The sequence below is a fragment of the Rhinolophus hipposideros genome (assembly GCF_964194185.1).
Source record: "Rhinolophus hipposideros genome assembly, chromosome: 13".
Lineage (NCBI taxonomy): Eukaryota > Metazoa > Chordata > Mammalia > Chiroptera > Rhinolophidae > Rhinolophus > Rhinolophus hipposideros.
Window position 1 is genome coordinate 41,166,337 of NC_138059.1, and position 19,808 is coordinate 41,186,144.

Here is a 19,808-nt window from a genome sequence, read left to right on the forward strand (position 1 = left end):
GTGGTGTTGGATTGGAAATTGAAGTGTTGAGTTCACACCAATATGTATATTACCTTGTTCTGTCCCCTAAGAAGGCTTGGAAACAATAGCATTCTATTAGCAATGAACATATCTTGTCCCCGGATCTTGATTTCTAAATAGCATTCCTCACTGAAATGGAACTGGGCTTCTGATGGAAATGGCTGATTCCCAGACAGGAGCAGGGAAAGTATAAAATGAACCTCAGTTATTTTATTGTGCCAGAAAATAAGGAGATTCTTCAAAAATGATGGTAATTTGGCAAAAGAACACAAATCACTTGAAGGATTTTTCACTGGCTGAATTGAAGACAATTTGCGCCTCCAAATAAACAAATAATATAAATGAATTCTCACACATTGACTAAAACAGTAATTTTTGAGTATATTTTTCTATAAACACAAAAATGAGTAAATAATTGGGAAGAATAAAACACTTTTTCATACAATGGAATACCAACTAATAAATATAGAAGGAATGATGACAACAGAAAATCATTATTTGGCAACCATCTGAGTATAATTAATTCATTATAAACATCAATAAATACTAAACTAGTAGTTGCAAATTTAATGAACAGGATATTTACATAGTTTTAAAGTACCTCTACACCAAATACTTATTAATTACAAAGGGGAAAAGACTAAATTCACAGTGTAGAAATCGGCAGGTATCACCTTAATCAAGTGATCAAAGTTAACATCACTAGTTGAGGAAAACATGCAATGAGAAGAAAAAATATTGCTTCTGTGATATTCCTGTGAGTTTCGTTAGGAAACAATATGGTGAATGTTTAAATAAAGAACTAATGACACTCACAAAAGAGGACTTTCAGAATTGCTTTAGAAAGTGGCAAGAATGATGGGATGTATGTGTTTGAAACGAAGGGGAGTATTTTGAGGGGGATTAATGGCAATGTGTCTTTTACTGTAATATATATATATTTAAATTTAAACACTCACCATATTTTTTTTAAATTAAAATTTATTGGGGTGACAATGGTTAGTCAAGTTACGTAGGCTTCAGGTGTACAATTCTGTAATATATCACACCTCGTAAATGAGGTAGAAAACAGGAAAAAAACAAGCCAGTCATAGGGAGAACTGAGAAATTCATGTTGGTCATGCTCAGAATGATGTTGAATGTGTAGTGAACGTCAGGGCTAAGGATGTGTGTGTGTGTATCTGTATACCTATATATAGTTATATAGATGTATAGATATATGTATATATGTACATTCCTTCATTTATTCAAGGGAATGAGGGACTCAAGGCGAAAATATATAAAATTGATGAACTATGTCGTGGGAGCACCAAAGTTTAATAGGCAGATTGAGGAAGAGTGCTTATGAAGGCAGTCAACAAGAAATCAAGATTCAGGAGAGTACTGGCTTAGAAACCAATGGCTTAGAGTTTCAAGATGAAGTACTCTGTAGTGCCACCTGTCATAGAGAGATTTCATAAATAAGGACGGTTTATCCCATAGTACAATACGATATTGTGGTATTCTCATATCTGCAGCAAGTATTATCTAAAATAATCATCTGAAATGTGACTATTCCAGAAGATTTGCTGTTCTTTCCTTGTATTGCAGTATCTTATGAATTACAAAACTAGTGAGCTACAGTGTGTTGTGAAAGTACTTGTGTGCTTTGTAGTAGGGCAAGGGTATATCTCAGTTGGCCCAGGAAAGTTCTGGTTTGTATTTATTGTCCTGGTGTCATAGGGTCCCTGTTCATCCTCAAAAGGGCCCTGGTTTAGATGGTAAATTATGTGGTCACCACATCTAGGTCTCTGTTGACAGAATATTACTTTCATATCTGAATCTGGGGAGCTTGTTGAAAAGCAAGCACTTCTCTTAGCCAGTTCTTGATATCACTTGTTCATTAACCAGATGCTTGTTCCCTTCCCTTATAATCCTATAAACCAGCTTTGTAATAACCCCTCTGTTTAACCATGAAACATAGGCTTCATGGGATAATAAAGTGCAAAATTAGTAAAGTTAGACAAGTAACATTGTAAATGTGCCATATTCAAGTCCTGCCCCTGAGATTGACAAGGTATATGTAGAGACTCCAAAAAGCTTTTCAGTGGACTTCCCAAACTTAGTACTGTGTTGTCCTAATACTGTTTTGGGAACTTGGTTGATTATTGCTTCATGTATAATTACATGTAAATTAAGAAAAAAAAATACTTTGAATAAGCCAAACTTGCTTATAAATACTGGTTTTGATAGATTTAGAGTGTATCAGAGCATTTCATCTATACTGAACACAGATATATTATTTAGAAATTCCCAAAATGCATTTAACATTGGGCTAAACATAAGAAAGGAATTTTTTGCTAGTAAACCTTTGTCTCAGGTAACTTATTGAAAGTTCTGAATCATAAGAATTTGCTAATATTTCTTTAGAACCAAGAGGGAGTTCATATTGAGGAATTATGGTATATACTCATATATATATATTTACTTAGGAATTACAGAGATAAGAATAGATGCCATCTGAGATGTTTGCATCTAGAGTTTATTGATTTCACTCATCATTTAGCCATCAGTTTTTGGTACCATGTGGATGGAGTAAAGTTTTTTTTTATTTATTTTATTATTGATATGATAATTGAAGCAATCTTGTTTCCTATAATTCCCTTAAAATAACAGTGTAAAGGGATTATAAGTATTGAAAAATCAAGATTTGTGATCTTTAGATTTATAACCCTATTTTCAATTACTCTTTGTCTCATCAAGAAAAACATTCTGAAGGTGTATTAGTTAATGGTCAAAGTAGATATGAATCTGCCCTTTCTTTACTTCAGAATGCCTGAAGCCAACCAAATATACACTTGCTTCTCATTCTTCTTAACTTGTTAAGCTCTTAGCCTGCAGTAATACAAGCTGCCTGCCTTACTGGTTTTATACTAGAATTGTAGATGTTTTTGCTCTTCTTACATGGTTGCATATGTGTCTCGTATCAGCACTTTGTAATAGTATAAACAGGGGCTGCAGTTTTATTTATTTGGTACCATATTGTTGTAACCTTTAGAAACTTTTTGAAAGTACAATTTACATAAAAAAATAACCTTTGTTTGAAAGAGAGTTATTTATGTCATTAATAACTTTTTAAATTGACTATTAAAAGTTATGTCATATGCGAATTCTAGCTTAACTAACCTATCTCCTTTTACAAATATAATGCAAGAAATTAACTGATGTACATTTCCCATTTTTCTGAACTTAAATCCTAGTAAACAGTAATGGTAATTTTTCTGCTTAGGAAAATGATCACTTACTTGATAGAAATTCTCTCCTTCCCAGATTTGAAATGCCTGTTCCTTTGATATTGGTGTAAAGTTCAGAATTTAAAAAAAAATAATTCCGTGCGACCAAGTTAAAGCCGAAAACCCCTACCCCCAATGATGAGCATTATTGATGGAACATGCAAGGCAGCTTTTTGTCTATTCTGGGCAGTAAAAATTTGATGTGTTGTTTTTAAGTATATCATGTGTCCAGATGCCACACAATCTGTGCCTTAAAAAGGCATTAAAATAAAAATAAGTAAAATATTTGTGGGTATTTTTTTGTGAGGGCCTGGGAATTTGTTATACAATTATATTTGGATCAACTAATTCTGTTAGGCTTTAGGAAAAACAAGTGCATTGTTTTCTTAGAGCAATTATAAACATTTTGTAATATTGATTTATAATATAATACTCCTACATTCTCATCACCTACCCCATATATACTTCTCTCTCTATGTTATTTATTTCTGTTAATTACATTAGTATCTGTCTAACTCAATATTTTGCCAAGTATGTTCTATGAAACAGCTGAGTTTGAAAACCCAGGCAGGGATTTGGTACTTTTTAAAACATACAGATTCTTTGGCCCCTCTCCAACCTTACTGACTGGGTATGTCTGAAGAGTGAGGCCTGGGAATTTGTATTTTAATTGTCACTCAATTTTAAAAGCACAGTTATCTTCTGCTTTTCTTCTGTCTCATACCCCCTATCCGGGTTGTTCCCAAGTTCTAAAAAGTCAAATACCAAATATCATTTCCTTTCTACTTGCTTCATTGCTGGCTCAGTGGATTGCCTTGGAACTTAACTAGATTTTTTTCCAGGCTTATTAATTGTCTTCAACACTCCCCCCTCCCCAGTCTTTCTAATCTTATTAAAAGGTGTCTGATTTGGTTATGTCACTGCAAACACACTTTATGGTTTCTTGTTGAGTTCAGAAAAAGTCTAAAGTTTCACACAATCACTGCAAGATTCCATGGTTTAATCATATTGATCCATTCAGTTTCCACCAAAGGATTTCATAGTCCCTGCTCAGGCCTCAAATCTACTTCCAGCAGTGTTTCTCAAATGATGGCACACAGAAGAATTACCTATATGAGTGTTTTTAAAAAAAGTAGTGGTTCTCAAACATTAATGCCCACTGCCTCCTCTGCCCCCCCAAAAAATCCAAATCCGAAGAACACAAAAAAATTGGAGATTCATGGACCTTAGCCCCTGAAATTCTAATTCAGTGGGATTGTGGTGGAGCCCAGACATGTGCATTTGAAAGAGCTTCCCAGACAACTCTGATATTGGTTCTGGATGGATCACATTTTGACAAATGTGATCGGGTGCTCTTGGTGAATCAGTGTGCCTAACTAGAATCTTGAGACCTGAATTTTTCCTGTGATATGCTGGGTTCCAGCCAGCCGACTCTTTGGGGGGGACTGGGATTTCCCCATCTTACCCAGGCCACAGCTGACTCCTAAGAGGCCTGAGTACTCAATGCAGTACTCAGTACTCAGTACTTTAAAGATAAGCTAGTTCAATATACTACACATTCCCGTTACCTTTATTCACTGTCCAAGATGACCCATTTGGCCATTTATATTCCCCTGAACACTTGTGTCCATATTATTCTTTGTTTTGTTTTATTGATTGATTGATTGATTTACAAATCTCTTGATATTCACTTCCTTCCCTATATTTTTCTTTATATCCCTCTTGAATCCCATCCATTTTCAAGCACTTTAGTTATTATTATTTTTACCACTTGACATTAATTGAAATCTAATTCTCTCAGAGACACCATTTCCTTAAAGCCATCTTAAGTGGAAACTTCTTTTACTCTCCACATACCTATGGATCAACAGGCTGGTTGTTGTTATTATTATTATTATTATTATTATTATTATTATTATTATTATTTTAATTTCCTTATTCTCACTTTCAGATAATTTACTTTCCCATTAATATAAAAAGGAATAAGACAATTGAAACAAAAAAACACAGCTCCTTTGTGGTTCATTCCATTTGACTATAGTGCCCTCTATTTTTTTTTTTTTTACTGTTATTCGTGGACATTCCTGTCATTCCTCAGTCTTCCTAAATTAGTCTTTCTTTTTACCCTAGCCCCAATCCTGCTACCATCCTGGGCACCTTTGTTATTCACATGTATGTATGATATATGTATTATTCTGGTTTCTCAATTTCTTATCTTATCTGCCATAAGATTTTCCTATCACTTTGGTTACCTTGGATCATAACCTGCTTCATCTAAATGAAGCATAAATTACCTCACACATTCTATTAACAACCTTTGTTCTTCTCTAGTAAAAGAAATTATTTTACTCCCAATACTTTGATTGTTTGACCTTATCCAAATCTTTAAATCCAAAAATTGATCTACTTTCTGCTTAATTCTAAATCCCCTGTTCTCTTCACTTCCTTCTCTAGCTTTAGACTTCATCACACATCACTTCACCCACTTTTTATAGTATCCTGAACTTCTTTGCTCTACTGCCCTTCTGCCATGCTTGTTTGGGGAAACCTAGACTTTGCTTAATCCAGCTATCTACTCTTTGCTTAATCCAGCTATCTACCCTTCCACTTTCCTTATACCAGTAGCGAGCCCCGGAGCACTCAGAAAGAAATACATTATTTACAATCATGTGGTTTGCTGCTACCATGGATTCATGGTTACCACATTAATTTGGTCTCTTAAGAGTTTCTCATTAATCCTGTTTTTCCTTTAATCCTGTTTTCCCTAGACAACCCTTTCCATTCCTTCACAGTATAAATTATAGCCTCTATACTCTGAAGTCTCCAAACTTTCCACCTTACATTTCCCTCTTAGGAGATAATCTTGCCTTCTACTTGACAGTGAAAGTAGAACTATCAGATAGAGCTCCTTCTGCATTGGGCTACCAAACTTCAAACCTTAGTTGTAGTTTTACCTATCCAATTTTCCTCTTTCCTGTTGAAGTGAAAGAGATAATTTGCTATGATTATTCCTTCCATTGTGCATTGAATTCTATCCCTTCCTATCTACTTGGAAACCTCAATTAGGTTTTACTTTTTTTCCTTTATCTTCACCCCCTCATTTTCTACTGGCTCCTTCCACTTATTTTGACTAACTCAAATTTCCATCTGTATTCAAAAACAAACAAGCCCTCAAGAGTAAAACAAAACAAAGCATAACAAAAAACGTCATTCTCAAACTCAGTTCTTCCCTACATACTATCCTGTCTACCTCATTCCTTTGTAATAGATTTGTCTACAATTTTCATTTCTGCTTTCTCACCTCTTACTTACTGCTTAGCCCATACATAGGGAATAAGTGTTTGAACGTATGTGTCAGGGAAGGAAGGAGCAGGGAGCACCGTTGTTAAATAATGTTACAAGGTCCTATAAAACTGATGAAAACCCATTCAGTTTAGGTCCAGATGAGCCATTGCTTCTTTTACTCAGCAGAGCATTTTTGAGATTTACCTCCATTGTTAAATATTATCTGTTTCTTTGCTGGTTAGTTGTGGGGACAGAGTCCCAGAGAGCAGTTTCCAGCCTCTGGGCCTCGCTGGGAGGTGCTGGCTTGGGTAGTGAATGACCATCAACTGTGATTGGCTGGCCATCAGCTGTAACCTGTTAGCCAATTGGCTACTGATGTAACTGCTGGGCTGTGTTGATTGGTTGGTTGGTTGGCAGGCAGAGAAGTGAATGGCGGACTGCGGATTGTGTGGCTACTACTGCGTGTATCCTGCCCAGCCACCAGAGAGAATATAGTGGTTTGACTCCCCTATCTGTGGCTCAGTGGGTGTTCCTTTTTGGCTTCGCCATATCCTGCGTTCCTATGTGGGGAGCGGGACCAGGGGCCCCACATGCCACCCCGCATGACACATGGAGCAGCGAGCAGGGTCTCCCGCATGACTCCCCACACGACAGTAGTATATGTATATTACATGGTGTGAATAAACTACAATTCATCACTTCTTCTGTTAATCAGTATTGGGCATTTCCAGTTTGGGCTATTATGAATAAAGATGCTATGAACATCCTTGTACAAACTTTTTTTTTTTTGTGGGCGTATATATTTATCTCTCTTAGATGAATACGTAGGGGTAGAATTGACGGTAGTTAACTTTGTAAGAAATTGCCAAAAATTTTTCCAAAGTGGTTGTATGATTTCACATTCCCATCAAGACTGTATGAGTTTCATTGCTCCACATCCTCCCAATATTTTATATAGTACGTCTTTTTTTTAAACATTCTAGTAGGTGTATAGTGATATCTCAATTCTTATTTTAATTTTGCTGGTTACTAATGGTGTTGAGAACTTCTACATGTTCTTATATGGCATTTGTATATCTTCTTTGGTAAAGTTTCTGTACAAATCTTTTACTCAATTTTTATTGGGTTGTGTGTCTTATATTATCGAGTAGTTCTTTGTACATTAAGGATGCAAGTTCTGTCAGATACAGGTATTATTAATATTTACTTCCTGTCTATAACTCAACTATTTATTTTATTACTGGTATCTTTTGATGAGCGGAAACTAATTTTGATGAAGTCCCGTATGTCTTTTTTTTTTTCTTTGATGGTCTATACCAGGAGTGTCCAAACTTTTTTCAACGTTTTTACCAAGGGTCATATGCGGTAAAATACACAAACAGCCGGGCCACTCACTCTTATTGCCTCACCTGGTTTATTTAAATAAACTAAATATATTTTTGGAATTTGCTGCCAGCCAATTAACAATGGATTGTGGACCGCAGTTGGCCCGCGGGCCACAGTTTTGACACCCCTGGTCTATACTATTTGTGTTCTCTCTAGGAAATATTTTCCTACCCAAGTTCGTAAAATAATCTCTTTTTTTCCTACTAGCTTTATTATTTTAGTATTTATTTATTTATTTATTTATTTATTTATTTATTTATTTATTTATTTATATTTTTTTAAGGTCTATGATCTATTCTCAATTGATTTTTGTGTGTGGTGTGAGATGGGGTCCAGGTTTTTTTGTTTGTTTTTCCCATAAGTACAGATAGTTGTTCCAGCATTATTTGTTGATACTGTATTTATTTTAGTTCATAATATGGCTGAAGGGTGAGTCTCAATGACTAAGATTACATTCTGAAACGTGAAGTTTTGGAATTACACAAATAACTGTTCTGTAGTTAATTTTCTTACATGTTTTTATGTTAGTGTTGGCAAGTGATCAGATTTTAGAAATCACCTTTTCACATATTCAAGTTTTTACATACTCTCTGCATCTATAAAGGAGATTAATTTAGTGAGGTAAAGATGAGGTGGTCACTTTGATCCCTGGAAACATTGGAAAGACCACTGTTTAACTCTCCAGTTTTATACAATAGGAATTTGTTCATCTTTGTAATGACTTATCTCAATACTATATGTATGTCAAGGTATGTATGCATTGTCTACTTGGATGCTGTACCACACTGTGATAGTCTTTCAAATTAATTATTGTCTTCATTTCTTTTAAGGATAGATAATTCTCTCTGGAGACCTGAATTATCTATCCTTGCTTGAAATATTAAAATATAGATTTCATAAGTTGGGGAATATGGAAGTGACATGTTAAGTAAGTGGAAGAGTATAAGTATATTCATGAAAATATGAATGAACTTGTCAAAGTTATGAAACTAAAAGCTGGATTTGATAGTATATAAGAACATGAGTAGGGAACAAATGACAAACTTGGATCATTAATGGTTCTTTATACTTATGATTTTTGCTTTATCTAGGAAATAGGCCATCATTTGGATTACTTAATAAGTATGTCAACTACATGATCAGCTTTGAACTTTTAAAACAGTACTCTGAAAATGATGAATTTACCTTAATATCAGGGACAAGTGTCTTTTTTATTCACTACTTATTCATCTCAGCATCTAACATAAGATTGTATTTTCATGATTGGTTCTCAATTGTGATCTAGCCGTAACTGAACATCTTTTCTACCTACTTATAACTTCGTATTTAAGTAAGAGTTTCTTAAGTAAGGGTGTATCTTTTAGCCTTAAAAACTGAGGTGGTTATTTTTTCTGGGGTCATGTGTTGTATTTTTTTTTAATTTTTTTTTAGTAACCTGTGTTTTAATATCTGTATTTTAATGTCACAGTCTGGATTGAATGCTTTATCTGCAAAGAGGGACATGTGCTTTTAGAAGGCTTCGAGTTTCTTATTTCTTTATTTGTTCTTTGTAGATTTCATTAAAAAAAAGATATAAATCAGCAGTTAAATAAAGTGGTCAAATGTGATTGAATATAACACTACCTTTGTTAATAAAGGTCACATATTATGCTTAAAAATGCATGTGGCAAATTGCTACACAAAATCAGTTTAAAAAAGATATTAAAAACAAAACGCTCTTTAATCGTAAATGTCCTAAAAAGCATAAAGTTTTCATTAAATAAAAATTTAATTATCAGTTATTTTAATAATGCAGTTTAGGTATTAAATAAAATTAGCATTTTCTTCCTTATGTATGTGTTATCAAGTTTCAAGAATGTTAAGAACTTCTCTGATGATTTAATCTGAAATTATTCCTACAGCAAAATTCATAAATAATAAATATTATCTTATTAATCCATATTTCAGTTTGGCTAGGTCTCAGAGCAGGTTAGTTCCTCAGGGAATGTAGTGTTCTTTGTAAAACGTGAGGAGATGTACTCTCCAAGGAATCAAATCATGAAAACAATTTGGTATTGTACATGCTAATATAAGTCTGTTACTCCCTTTCCACATCTATCACAACACATTTTAAATTGTGGCTGATTGTGTATGCAAATAGCTGTCTTAATAGAAATTGCAGCTATATGTGCTAATGTCTCCTTGGATTTCTCGTGAGTTTGCTATCTAATCATCAAAGCAATAGAAATGAATGGTGGTTACCACAAGGCTTTGAAGAACAAAGAAAGTCAACGTTTCAGAGGTTCTAGATGTCTGAGGCATTGACAGTTTGGACCATACACATGAATTAATATCTCTTTAGATTATTTAAAATAGCTCAATGTTTTTATTAAGAACGTAAAATATTTTTTACCTTCTTGTGTTTGTTGCAGCTGATAAAATGTGAATCATTTGTGTGTGTGTACTTGTATTTTCTAGGCACTTTTGTTTCAACATTTGGCAGACTGCCATTTTGCTTAAAGAGTAGGATATAGTAATTTCAAAAACAAGAATAAAGTTTAAATGTTTGATAATTTTAATTAGGGATTACCAATCACTAAAAAATTAGGAACAAAAATTTAAAACTTGTCTCTCTTTAGTGTATTTTCTAGGTTGAAATTCTTTTAAAGTTTTTATATTCACAGGTATTATACATATAAAATGTGTCTGTTCATAGAATGAAAACTCTTATAAAAATTTTGGTTCCTTAGCTTTTGGGGGGGGTTATAATTTTATTTACATACATTTTAAAATAAGTAAAATCAATTTATTTTGGTGAAATAAAATAATGGATCCCTTAATATTTTTTAAGTACTACAGGTAATGAATGAATAAAATACTGGCCTCTAAAGTGTTCTCTGTTGAGATGTTGGTTTAAGTGACCAGGAAGGAATTGGGGGAAGCATAGTGAGTGACTGTTTTGGTATTTAGCCTTAGTAATTTGCTTTTCAAAAATTTAGGTTATTCAATACAGGCAAAAAATAAAATTAAAGAGGGAATAATGGGTTTATTCATTTAGATTAACTTCTCTCCTAAAATGGAGTGACATATTTTCAAGCCCCACACAATCAAGATTAAAATAACTTGACTCCTTTGTATAATTAATAAATGCAAAATGTTATGCAAATAGTTGCTATATAAATTAATTACTTTTGACATTTTTATGGTACTCACATTAACAATTATTTTTAATGTTCTGAATTATAAAAATTGAGAACATAGGATTAGGTGATGTCCTGGTTTCAATTCTTGAATTTTAAGAATGCGCTTGTTATCTTAGATGTAATAACTACATGGTTTATGAGGGGTGACGACTTACTTTATTTGACTTTTTGCCTTAGTTTGTACATTTGTAAATATTGTCATAGTATTAAATCTGAATATTATTAAATAGAAAAATAGATTTTTATCTGAAATTATAATTTTCTTATACATAAATAGAAATTCTTAATTTATTAAATTATTAATTTCTTGAGGTCTTTTACTGACTACATTAGGACCATTGTTAGCATTGCTCTGTATTACTACATATAAATAAACAATACAGTATGATCTGAACAGATTTCAAATCATTTCACATTTGAGAAACTTAATAATGCTCATTAGGAAAATTACAGTTTGATAATTGCATCGGTTTGTATAGAGAGATATAAACGTATTTGTTTTAGTTAGGGTGATACTACCTACTGTAACTAATAGATGCAATATATAGAGAGGCTCAAATCCTACAAGTTTGTTTTTTATTCTTACTGCAGTATGAAAGAGGAAAACAAGTTGGTTGAATAGCTGATTTCTATGTAGTCATTTAGGATCCAGGATGTCATAGGCTCTACAATCTTCATCACATTATTTCCAGCATCACTCTGGAGATCATCTCCATTTCAGCCAGATGAATCAGTGTATATAGAAAGTTTTTATAGGTTAGTTCTAGGAGTAGCAAACATTAATTTTCTCTTATTTCACTGGCTGAAATCCAATCACATGCCCACAACTAGCGTCAAAGGAAGCTGGAAAACGTAGTTCAGTGTTCTCAGGGGAAAAAAAAAAACAAAAAAAAAAACGGAAACGTATTTTAGTGACTAGCCAACAGTTTTTCCTATGGTTCACCTATCTGGTTGTAAAATAGACATACACATCCTTTTTTCTGTCTCCCCAGTAAGGAGATCTTAAAGTTCCCCATTTACTGCACCGGCACAAAGTCAACGATTTTAAGCCAACGTGCAGTCCTCCCTCTCAAGTTGGAATGTGATTCCTTGAGGTTTACAGACTATGAAATTTACCTACGCTTCCCCAGCTTCACCAATACCCTAATAAACCATCGTTAAGCAGAGGATAACTGTTTCATATGTCCAATAATTACTCACATTTAGAAAAGGAAGAATGGAAAACAAACAGGAGCCATGCATCCATTGTGATGATGAAACCTGCTATGCAGGAGATCACTAAGAATGTCCATTGTACTGATAATAGAAGTTTTTTGCTTATGTTACCAAATGGAAAGAGTCTGTTCTCCCGCACTAGCATAGCCAAACACTAAGCACCAGAATTGCAGTGGATAAATTAGAATCGCTTTATTTGCAGAGCACTGATCAAGCACAACTGGAAAGCTATGGCTCAGAAGCTCAAACTCCCCAATCCAGTGTTCAGGGTGGGTTCTAAAGGAATGTAGGGGAACAAGTATGTGGAAGCACTGGCAGGGCAAGTTTTAATTGGAGGAACTTGGAGCTTGGCCATTTATGGTAAGGGGCGTGAGCACTGGATCTTCCTGGACCACAGGACCGTTCGCTTCTGAAAGGGTTCTGGTGTTCAAGTTTCCGTCATGTCCCAGTCCTTTGGTTTTGTGATGAGTGAGAGTTTGGTTCCAGGAGCAGCTATAGGTCAAAGTTTATGCATTCTGTGCATGCTTTGGCTGCATGACCCACGGTTTGAGTCTGCTGTCTCAGACAAGCAACTCAGTACAGTGGTACCTCGATTTTCGACCATAATCCGTTCTGGAAGACCGAGTTCTGAAACGTTCGAAAACTGAGGCATGGTTTTCCCACAGAAAATAATGCAAAATGGATTAATCTGTTCCAGACCTTTAAAATCAATCCCTAAAACTGCAAATTTAGCATGAATTTTACTATCTAATGATACCATACATCCATAAAATTTACGGCATTTGTAAACTGAAGTGTTTGTCAATGGAGATGTTTGAAAACGACGGTAACACTGTATCTTGTTAAATTGGGTACAACCATTTTGAGCTGGTTCTGCAGTTACACTTAGATGCTAATTATGGTATTTTCAGAGAAATTCCCTCCTCCATTTGTCTCCTTGACTCTGCCTTCTGAATGGTTCTTTTTCCTGGTCACATATGAAGCGGATGTTACAAATCAGGGAAGAGTTTGCCTTCCCTGAGGGCTGCACTTTGCTGCTTTAAGTTTTAGAGAGCTTTAAGTTTAGAGAGCCAAGAATTGGTTTTCATTCAAAGACAGTTTTAGACAGTTTCTAGTTTCCTTGTAAATATAGTTCCCTCAGAATTTAGTAGCCTTCTTACCCTTTCTAGTTAGTTCCATGTACCAGTAATCAAACTGAAATTTCTTTCCTAGACATAGTTCTCACATCTGCTTTCTTTCTATACTTCAGAACTCTTACGGTTTTCTCTTTCACCCAGTAGTGGCTGCCTCCAGGTGATCTGAAACAAAAGCATCAGGTGAGAGAGGAACATCCTTAACCTGCTCTTCAAACTAAGGAGTCTTAATTGACCTATTTTCTTCAACACCTTTTTCACTTTTATTTCCTGTATTTGGCTTTTCAGAGTTGGCTTTTCCAACCCTGTTTATCTCCAAATTATTGAGTTCTGTATTCCCTTATAGTTTTGCTTAAACACTGGTCAGTTCTTGCCTGACCTCATCTTTATCTTGTTGCTTCTTTACTAGAAGCAGTAAGGAACAACTTCCAGGCACCACTCTGGGAAACACTTAGGTCTGTAATAAATAGACCCCACAAATGTGTAATAACTCAATCATAGTAGTTTATTCCTTGTTTAGTTGAGTTCTATGATGGTAAACAAGTTAGAGAGAGCACCCTCCTCCAACTCAGGCTTACCAAGAGTCTGTGTTCCTACAAATGTAACCTTACGATTTGTCTAGTGACATTTCCATTCTAGCCAATTAGAAGTGAAAGGAGAACACAGAATTCAACAACGGAGATTTTTAATGCTCAGGTCTGCAAATGACACATGTCACTTTCATTCATACTCTATTGACAAGAACTCAATTATGTGTTTGAACTGAAGGTAGGGAATATAGTCAAACTCACTGTCAGAAGAGAAAAAGAATATGGTAGTAGGTTGTCTCTGCCAGAATATTTAAATTCAATAAAAATCATAGGATTTCAAAGATATGTTGTGGATTAAATCAAGCAGTATATATAATATAGTAAGCATGAGAATGTAGTTTGTACTGTTTATAGAAAGAGAGCAGAACTAGAATACAGATTCCTGAACGTTTTCTTTTACCTATGTCATGTTTATTAAAACAAAATTCAAACCTGAGAGTCAAAGTTTAGCCTTTTTGTGTAGCAGACGTAATTGGAAAGAACATACTGTTAAAAGCACACCTAGCTCCGAATCATTTGAATAAATAGTACATGATTTTCACATTTACAAATAATGCTCTCTAAAAGTGTGATTTAATTATTGATAGTATATGATAAAATAAGTGTTACGAAGAACAAATGATTAGGAAATTTAATTACCAGCAACTGTATCCTTAATAATGTACTTGAATTTTGTGTTCTTTACTGATATCAAATGGGAATGTCAAAGGTATTTTTACCTATTGCTTTAAACATGAATTTTATGGAATAAATTATTCCTGAAGTTTGTAGATAGTCCTTTAGATTTTTTAGGACTTCATCATAATTTTCTTTCTTTGCAGCAGACATTTTGGAGATCAAAGATGGGTAGAAAAGATGCTTCCACTATAAAACTTCCTGTTGATCAGTACAGAAAGCAAATTGGTAAGCAGTGATATCCCTTTGATATATTCCTATGAATTAATATAAAGAAAAAAAGCAATTATGTGTGATATTAAGAATGTAACTTTTCCTTAATACATATAATATACAGAATATGAATAATGAAAGACTGTGTGGAGTTCATAAGGAGCAGAAAATAAGTGCAGCCCTGCCTACCAATGGAGAAATACATTTTGTGTACTTGTGATTTTTTTCAAAGCTCTTAAAATTTTTAATTTAATAAGAACAAAAATATTTTTATTCATAAGGATAGATGCTTTTTATAGACAGTATTTTAATATTATAATCTATTAAATCTTTTTATCCATTTAAAAACTTTTAATTCTATTGTCTATTAATGGTAATAATTTAATATCCTCAAAATTCTCCATTAAAATTTTACTTTAGTAAAATGGTGAACTGGAGGAAAGTCCACTCATCACCATAGGAAGATAACAGGAAGTTTATGTTTTAGACTATGCTCTAGATGCAGGATTTTCTACCCATTCTTTTCAAGGATGCATGGAATAGTTATAAAAAATTACCCACATAAGGAAATTAGTATGTGATTACCCACATACTAATCACATACCAAGTCCCCCCATTTTAAAGAAAGAATCATTATCCTACAACCACAACTTTGAACAAAGTGTAGTAAATTAGAAATCAAAAGCAAAAAAAGGTAACTCTCCTTCCTCAACCCCTACCCTCTTTTTTTTTTTTTTTTTTTACATGTTACTTTCCATTCTCACCCATTTCCACTCCTTTGAGGGAAAAAGTAATAAAAAAAATTTCTAAATAACTGAAAGGTAAACAAATTCCTGCAATAGAAGTCATAAAATAAGTAGAACTAATTGATACCAAAAGAATATATACCTATTTCATAATATGATACAGAAGGTACACTCAATAAAGGAAAATATATTGCTGCAAAACAAGAGATGCAAGGTGAAAAAATATTTAGAATACATATATCCAATTGAAATTTATATGTAGAAAAATAAAGTCCTACAAATAAATAAAATAGTCTGGAAATGCAATAGTAAAATGGGCAAAAAATACAAAGAGACAGTTCATGAAAGGGGAAATCTAAATAGACAAATAAATAAAATAAAACAACAATTACAATAAATATGAAATTAAATAGACTGAGGTAAAAATACAACTTACCTAACTGGAAGTCAGATAAATACAAATTAAGAAACAGTATTTCTAACTGAATTAATTTCTTGAGGAAGGGTTTATGATGTTTGATTTCTTTTGTATGCCTTTTCTTCCTTCATGTATAGGATTACTTATGAATAAACTGTGATTTCTTTTGTTATTTATATGTTTAAACAGAAGGATTGACTTACCAGCTTGAAGTCTCTGTTCAATTGTGATGTGCTAAGCACATAAAAGAAGAATAACCATATTGTGGGTCAAAATCCACGACCCAACTCTTAAATATACAATTCTTAGAATTTTGACAAGTGTATCTACCATGTTTCCCCGAAAATAAGACCTAGCCAGACCATCAGCTCTAATGCGTCTTTTGGAGCAAAAATTAATATAAAACCCGGTCTTACTTTAATATAATTCTGCATCTAATATAATATAATATAATTATAATATAATATAATTAATATAATTAATATAATATAATACCAGGTATAATATAATGTAATATAATGTAATACAATATAGTATGATATAATATAATATAATATTAGGATATGAGTTATTCTGAGTGTATTTTGCAAATGCAATACTCATATCAAACAAAATATGTTAAGAGTAAAATAGAGTATACTTTTGTTTACTCATTTTAAGGATAATGCTCTTTAGTCTTAATATTCTCATGCATATACTGTAGAACACTATTATATATATTATATATATGTAAGGTTTTTGTAAAGGTAGAGAAAGAAACAAAATGGAAAAGGTATTAATTAGTTAATTAATAAAATTAAATAACCAAGATAGTAATTAATCCAAGGATTTTCTCAAGGAAAGATTTTCTAATTTTCTGTGTCAGAGTTTGAAGCCCTGAACTCATACCACTGAACTCATACTAATGATGATAGATCTATCACTGATACCATCTATTTTAAATGGAGCCCAATGCAGATGTTTCCCAGATAGGATCTAAAATGTGAGGAAGGAATAAAAGCAGCTAGATTAATCTTGGGGAAATATTTCAGTATTGGTATTAGAAAAAGAATGACTGATAGCAAATGGACTGAGTATCATAGTGTTTTGTGAATATTAAAGTTATTAGTAAACAAATTTAGATTGCTAATAAACTTTCACAAAGAACGGTGGCATTATATTTGTGTAATGTCCCCTTGTTACTAAATGTCAATTATGTAAATTTTGTATGGTCAGTCAATAATTGTGTATGGCAAAACCAGTCCCATTTTTGAATGATTATTTTAACATCACTGTTTAATATTTATCGTCTGCTAAAAGTTTTGCCTTTTCAATTATGTATTAAATGACAGTGATTAGTGGCTTTCATAAAAGCCTTTTTTTTACAATATTTTTTGCTCAGATAAGAATCAAATGAGGTGACATTGTGACTGGAAACACCTTGTTGTTACAGAATCTTTAAGGTAAATGGACACTGTTTTAATTATTGTAGCATGATTTTGAAATGTATAGGAAACTGAAATGAAAACCTTCTCACTTTCAAGGAAATAAACTAAGAAAGACTGGATATTCTGAAATATTGTTGTCTACCAGGGGAAGTAAATTGATTTGGGCCTTCTCATTTCTTCAGATATCATTTTTAAAAAATAGATGGTATTAGATTGACGGATATCACATGTATTAATCTAGAGATAAATCATTTTAAAATTGGAAAATTAGAAAATTTTAAAAATTGTTTTAACATAATTAAGTTATTTTATAAGTAGATATTAGTAAATACATCAGGCCAAATCATATATATGCTAGGTGAATTATATAAAAATACAACTAACTTGCTAAAGCTCTATTTTCTTATATAAAAGAAGTAGCTAACTATTATTAGGGATTTTGTCCTGTACATATCTTATTTCATCCTCACACCAGTCCTATGATACAGGAACTGTTATTATCTACCTTATTACAGACCAGGAAAACTCGGCACAGATGGGTTAAAGAATTTTCCCAAGATTCTACAATCAGGAAGTTAGAGCCAGGACTCAATTTCAAGGAATTGACCACAGAAGTCCTTCACTATACTACATCCCTGGGTCAAAAACTATATATTAGGTACAGGCAAATGCAAAGATAATTAAGTCACAAGATCTGAGTTCATGAAATTGACAGTATAGTAGCATTATAGCTATCATGAGAGTATCAGGTACCTCTGCTTTTAATTTAGAAATACAAAGGCCAAAATATGATTCTTATATTTCTTAATTCTCTCTATAATTACCAAACTTCTTAGACATTATTATAGTTTATTCAGTCAAAATTAATATACAGTTGTATACATATTTACTACTTCCTTTGCTACTAATTCTCTTTTACATCCCAGACATTCTGTGATCCTTGTAATCATTTTCACCATTAAGTATGATATTAGCTGAAGTTTTGTCATATATGGTTTTTATTATGTTGAAGTATTTTCCTTCTATATCCATTGCATTAAGTGTTTTAATCATATGATATTAGCTGAAGTTTTGTCATATATGGTTTTTATTATGTTGAAGTACTTTCTTTCTATACCCATTGTTTTATCATAAGTGGATGTTGTATCTTATCAATTTTTTTTCTGAATCTATTGATATAATCGTATGATTTTTATCTTTTGTATTTTTATCAATGTATTTGTATCACATTGATCGATTTGCACATGCTGAACCATGCTTGTGCCCCTGGAGTGAACCCCACTTGATAGTGATATATAATCTTTTTAATGTATTGTTGTATTTGATTTGCTAGAATTTTATTTCGGATTTTTGCATCTGTTACTCATCATATATAGTGGTCTGTAGTTTTCTTTTTTTGTGCTATCCTTACCAGATTTTTGTATCAAGGTGATGTTGACCTTATAAAGTGAGTTAGGAAGTATTTCCACTTCTTCTGTTTTTTTGGAAGAGTTTGAGGAGGACAAGTATTAAATCCTCTTTGAATGTTGTGTTGAATTCACTAGTGAAGCTATCTGGACCTGGACGTTTGCTTTTGGGGCTGTTTTGGATGGTTGTTGCAATTTTGTTATTGTTTAGATTTAGATTTTCCAGGTCTTCATGATTCAGTCTAGGAAGGATATATGTTTCTAACAACTTGTCCATTTCTTCTAGGTTATTGAATTTGGTGTCATGTAGTCCTTCATAGTGTTTTTGTAGTATTATTTGTGTTTTCATGGTATCCATGGTAACTTCTCCTCTTTCATTTCTGATTTTGTTTGAGCCTTTTCCCTTTTTACCTTGGTGAGTGTAGCCTAGGGTTTGTCAATTTTATTAATCTTTTTGAAGAACTAGCTCTGTGTTGCATTGATTTTTTTTTCTATTGCCTTTTTGTTCTCTATATCATTTAGTTCTGCTATAAGTTTTATTATTTCATTTCTTCTGCTGAATTTTGGTTTCATTTGTTCTTTTTCTAGTTCTTGAAGATGTATTGTTAGGTTGTTTATTTGGGATTTTTCTTGTTTCTTGAGATAGGGCTGCAATGATATAAATTTATCTTTTAATACTGCTTTTGCTGTATCCCAGTAATTTTAATATGATATATTTTCATTTTCATTTGTTTCTATGTATCTGGTGATCTCTCCCTTTATTTCTTCTCTGACCCTGTTGTTCTTTAAAAGCATGTTGTTTAATCTCCACATATTTGTTGTTTTTCTTGCTTTCTTTT

At 32.9% G+C, this 19,808-nt stretch overlaps 1 protein-coding gene across 3 annotated transcripts in view; it reads left to right on the forward strand.

The window, feature by feature from the left end:
* Window positions 1-19,808, forward strand: part of TRIQK (triple QxxK/R motif containing) — a 124,276-nt gene that overhangs the window by 65,371 nt on the left and 39,097 nt on the right. For 2 of the 3 annotated variants that reach the window (XM_081070956.1, XM_081070955.1), the window contains exon 2: window positions 14,906-14,987. In XM_081070956.1, the coding sequence (XP_080927082.1) occupies window positions 14,927-14,987 (61 nt within the window). In that variant the 5' untranslated portion in view covers window positions 14,906-14,926. The remainder of the gene's footprint in view (window positions 1-14,905; window positions 14,988-19,808) is intronic. The other variant, XM_081070957.1, reaches the window with a different exon arrangement.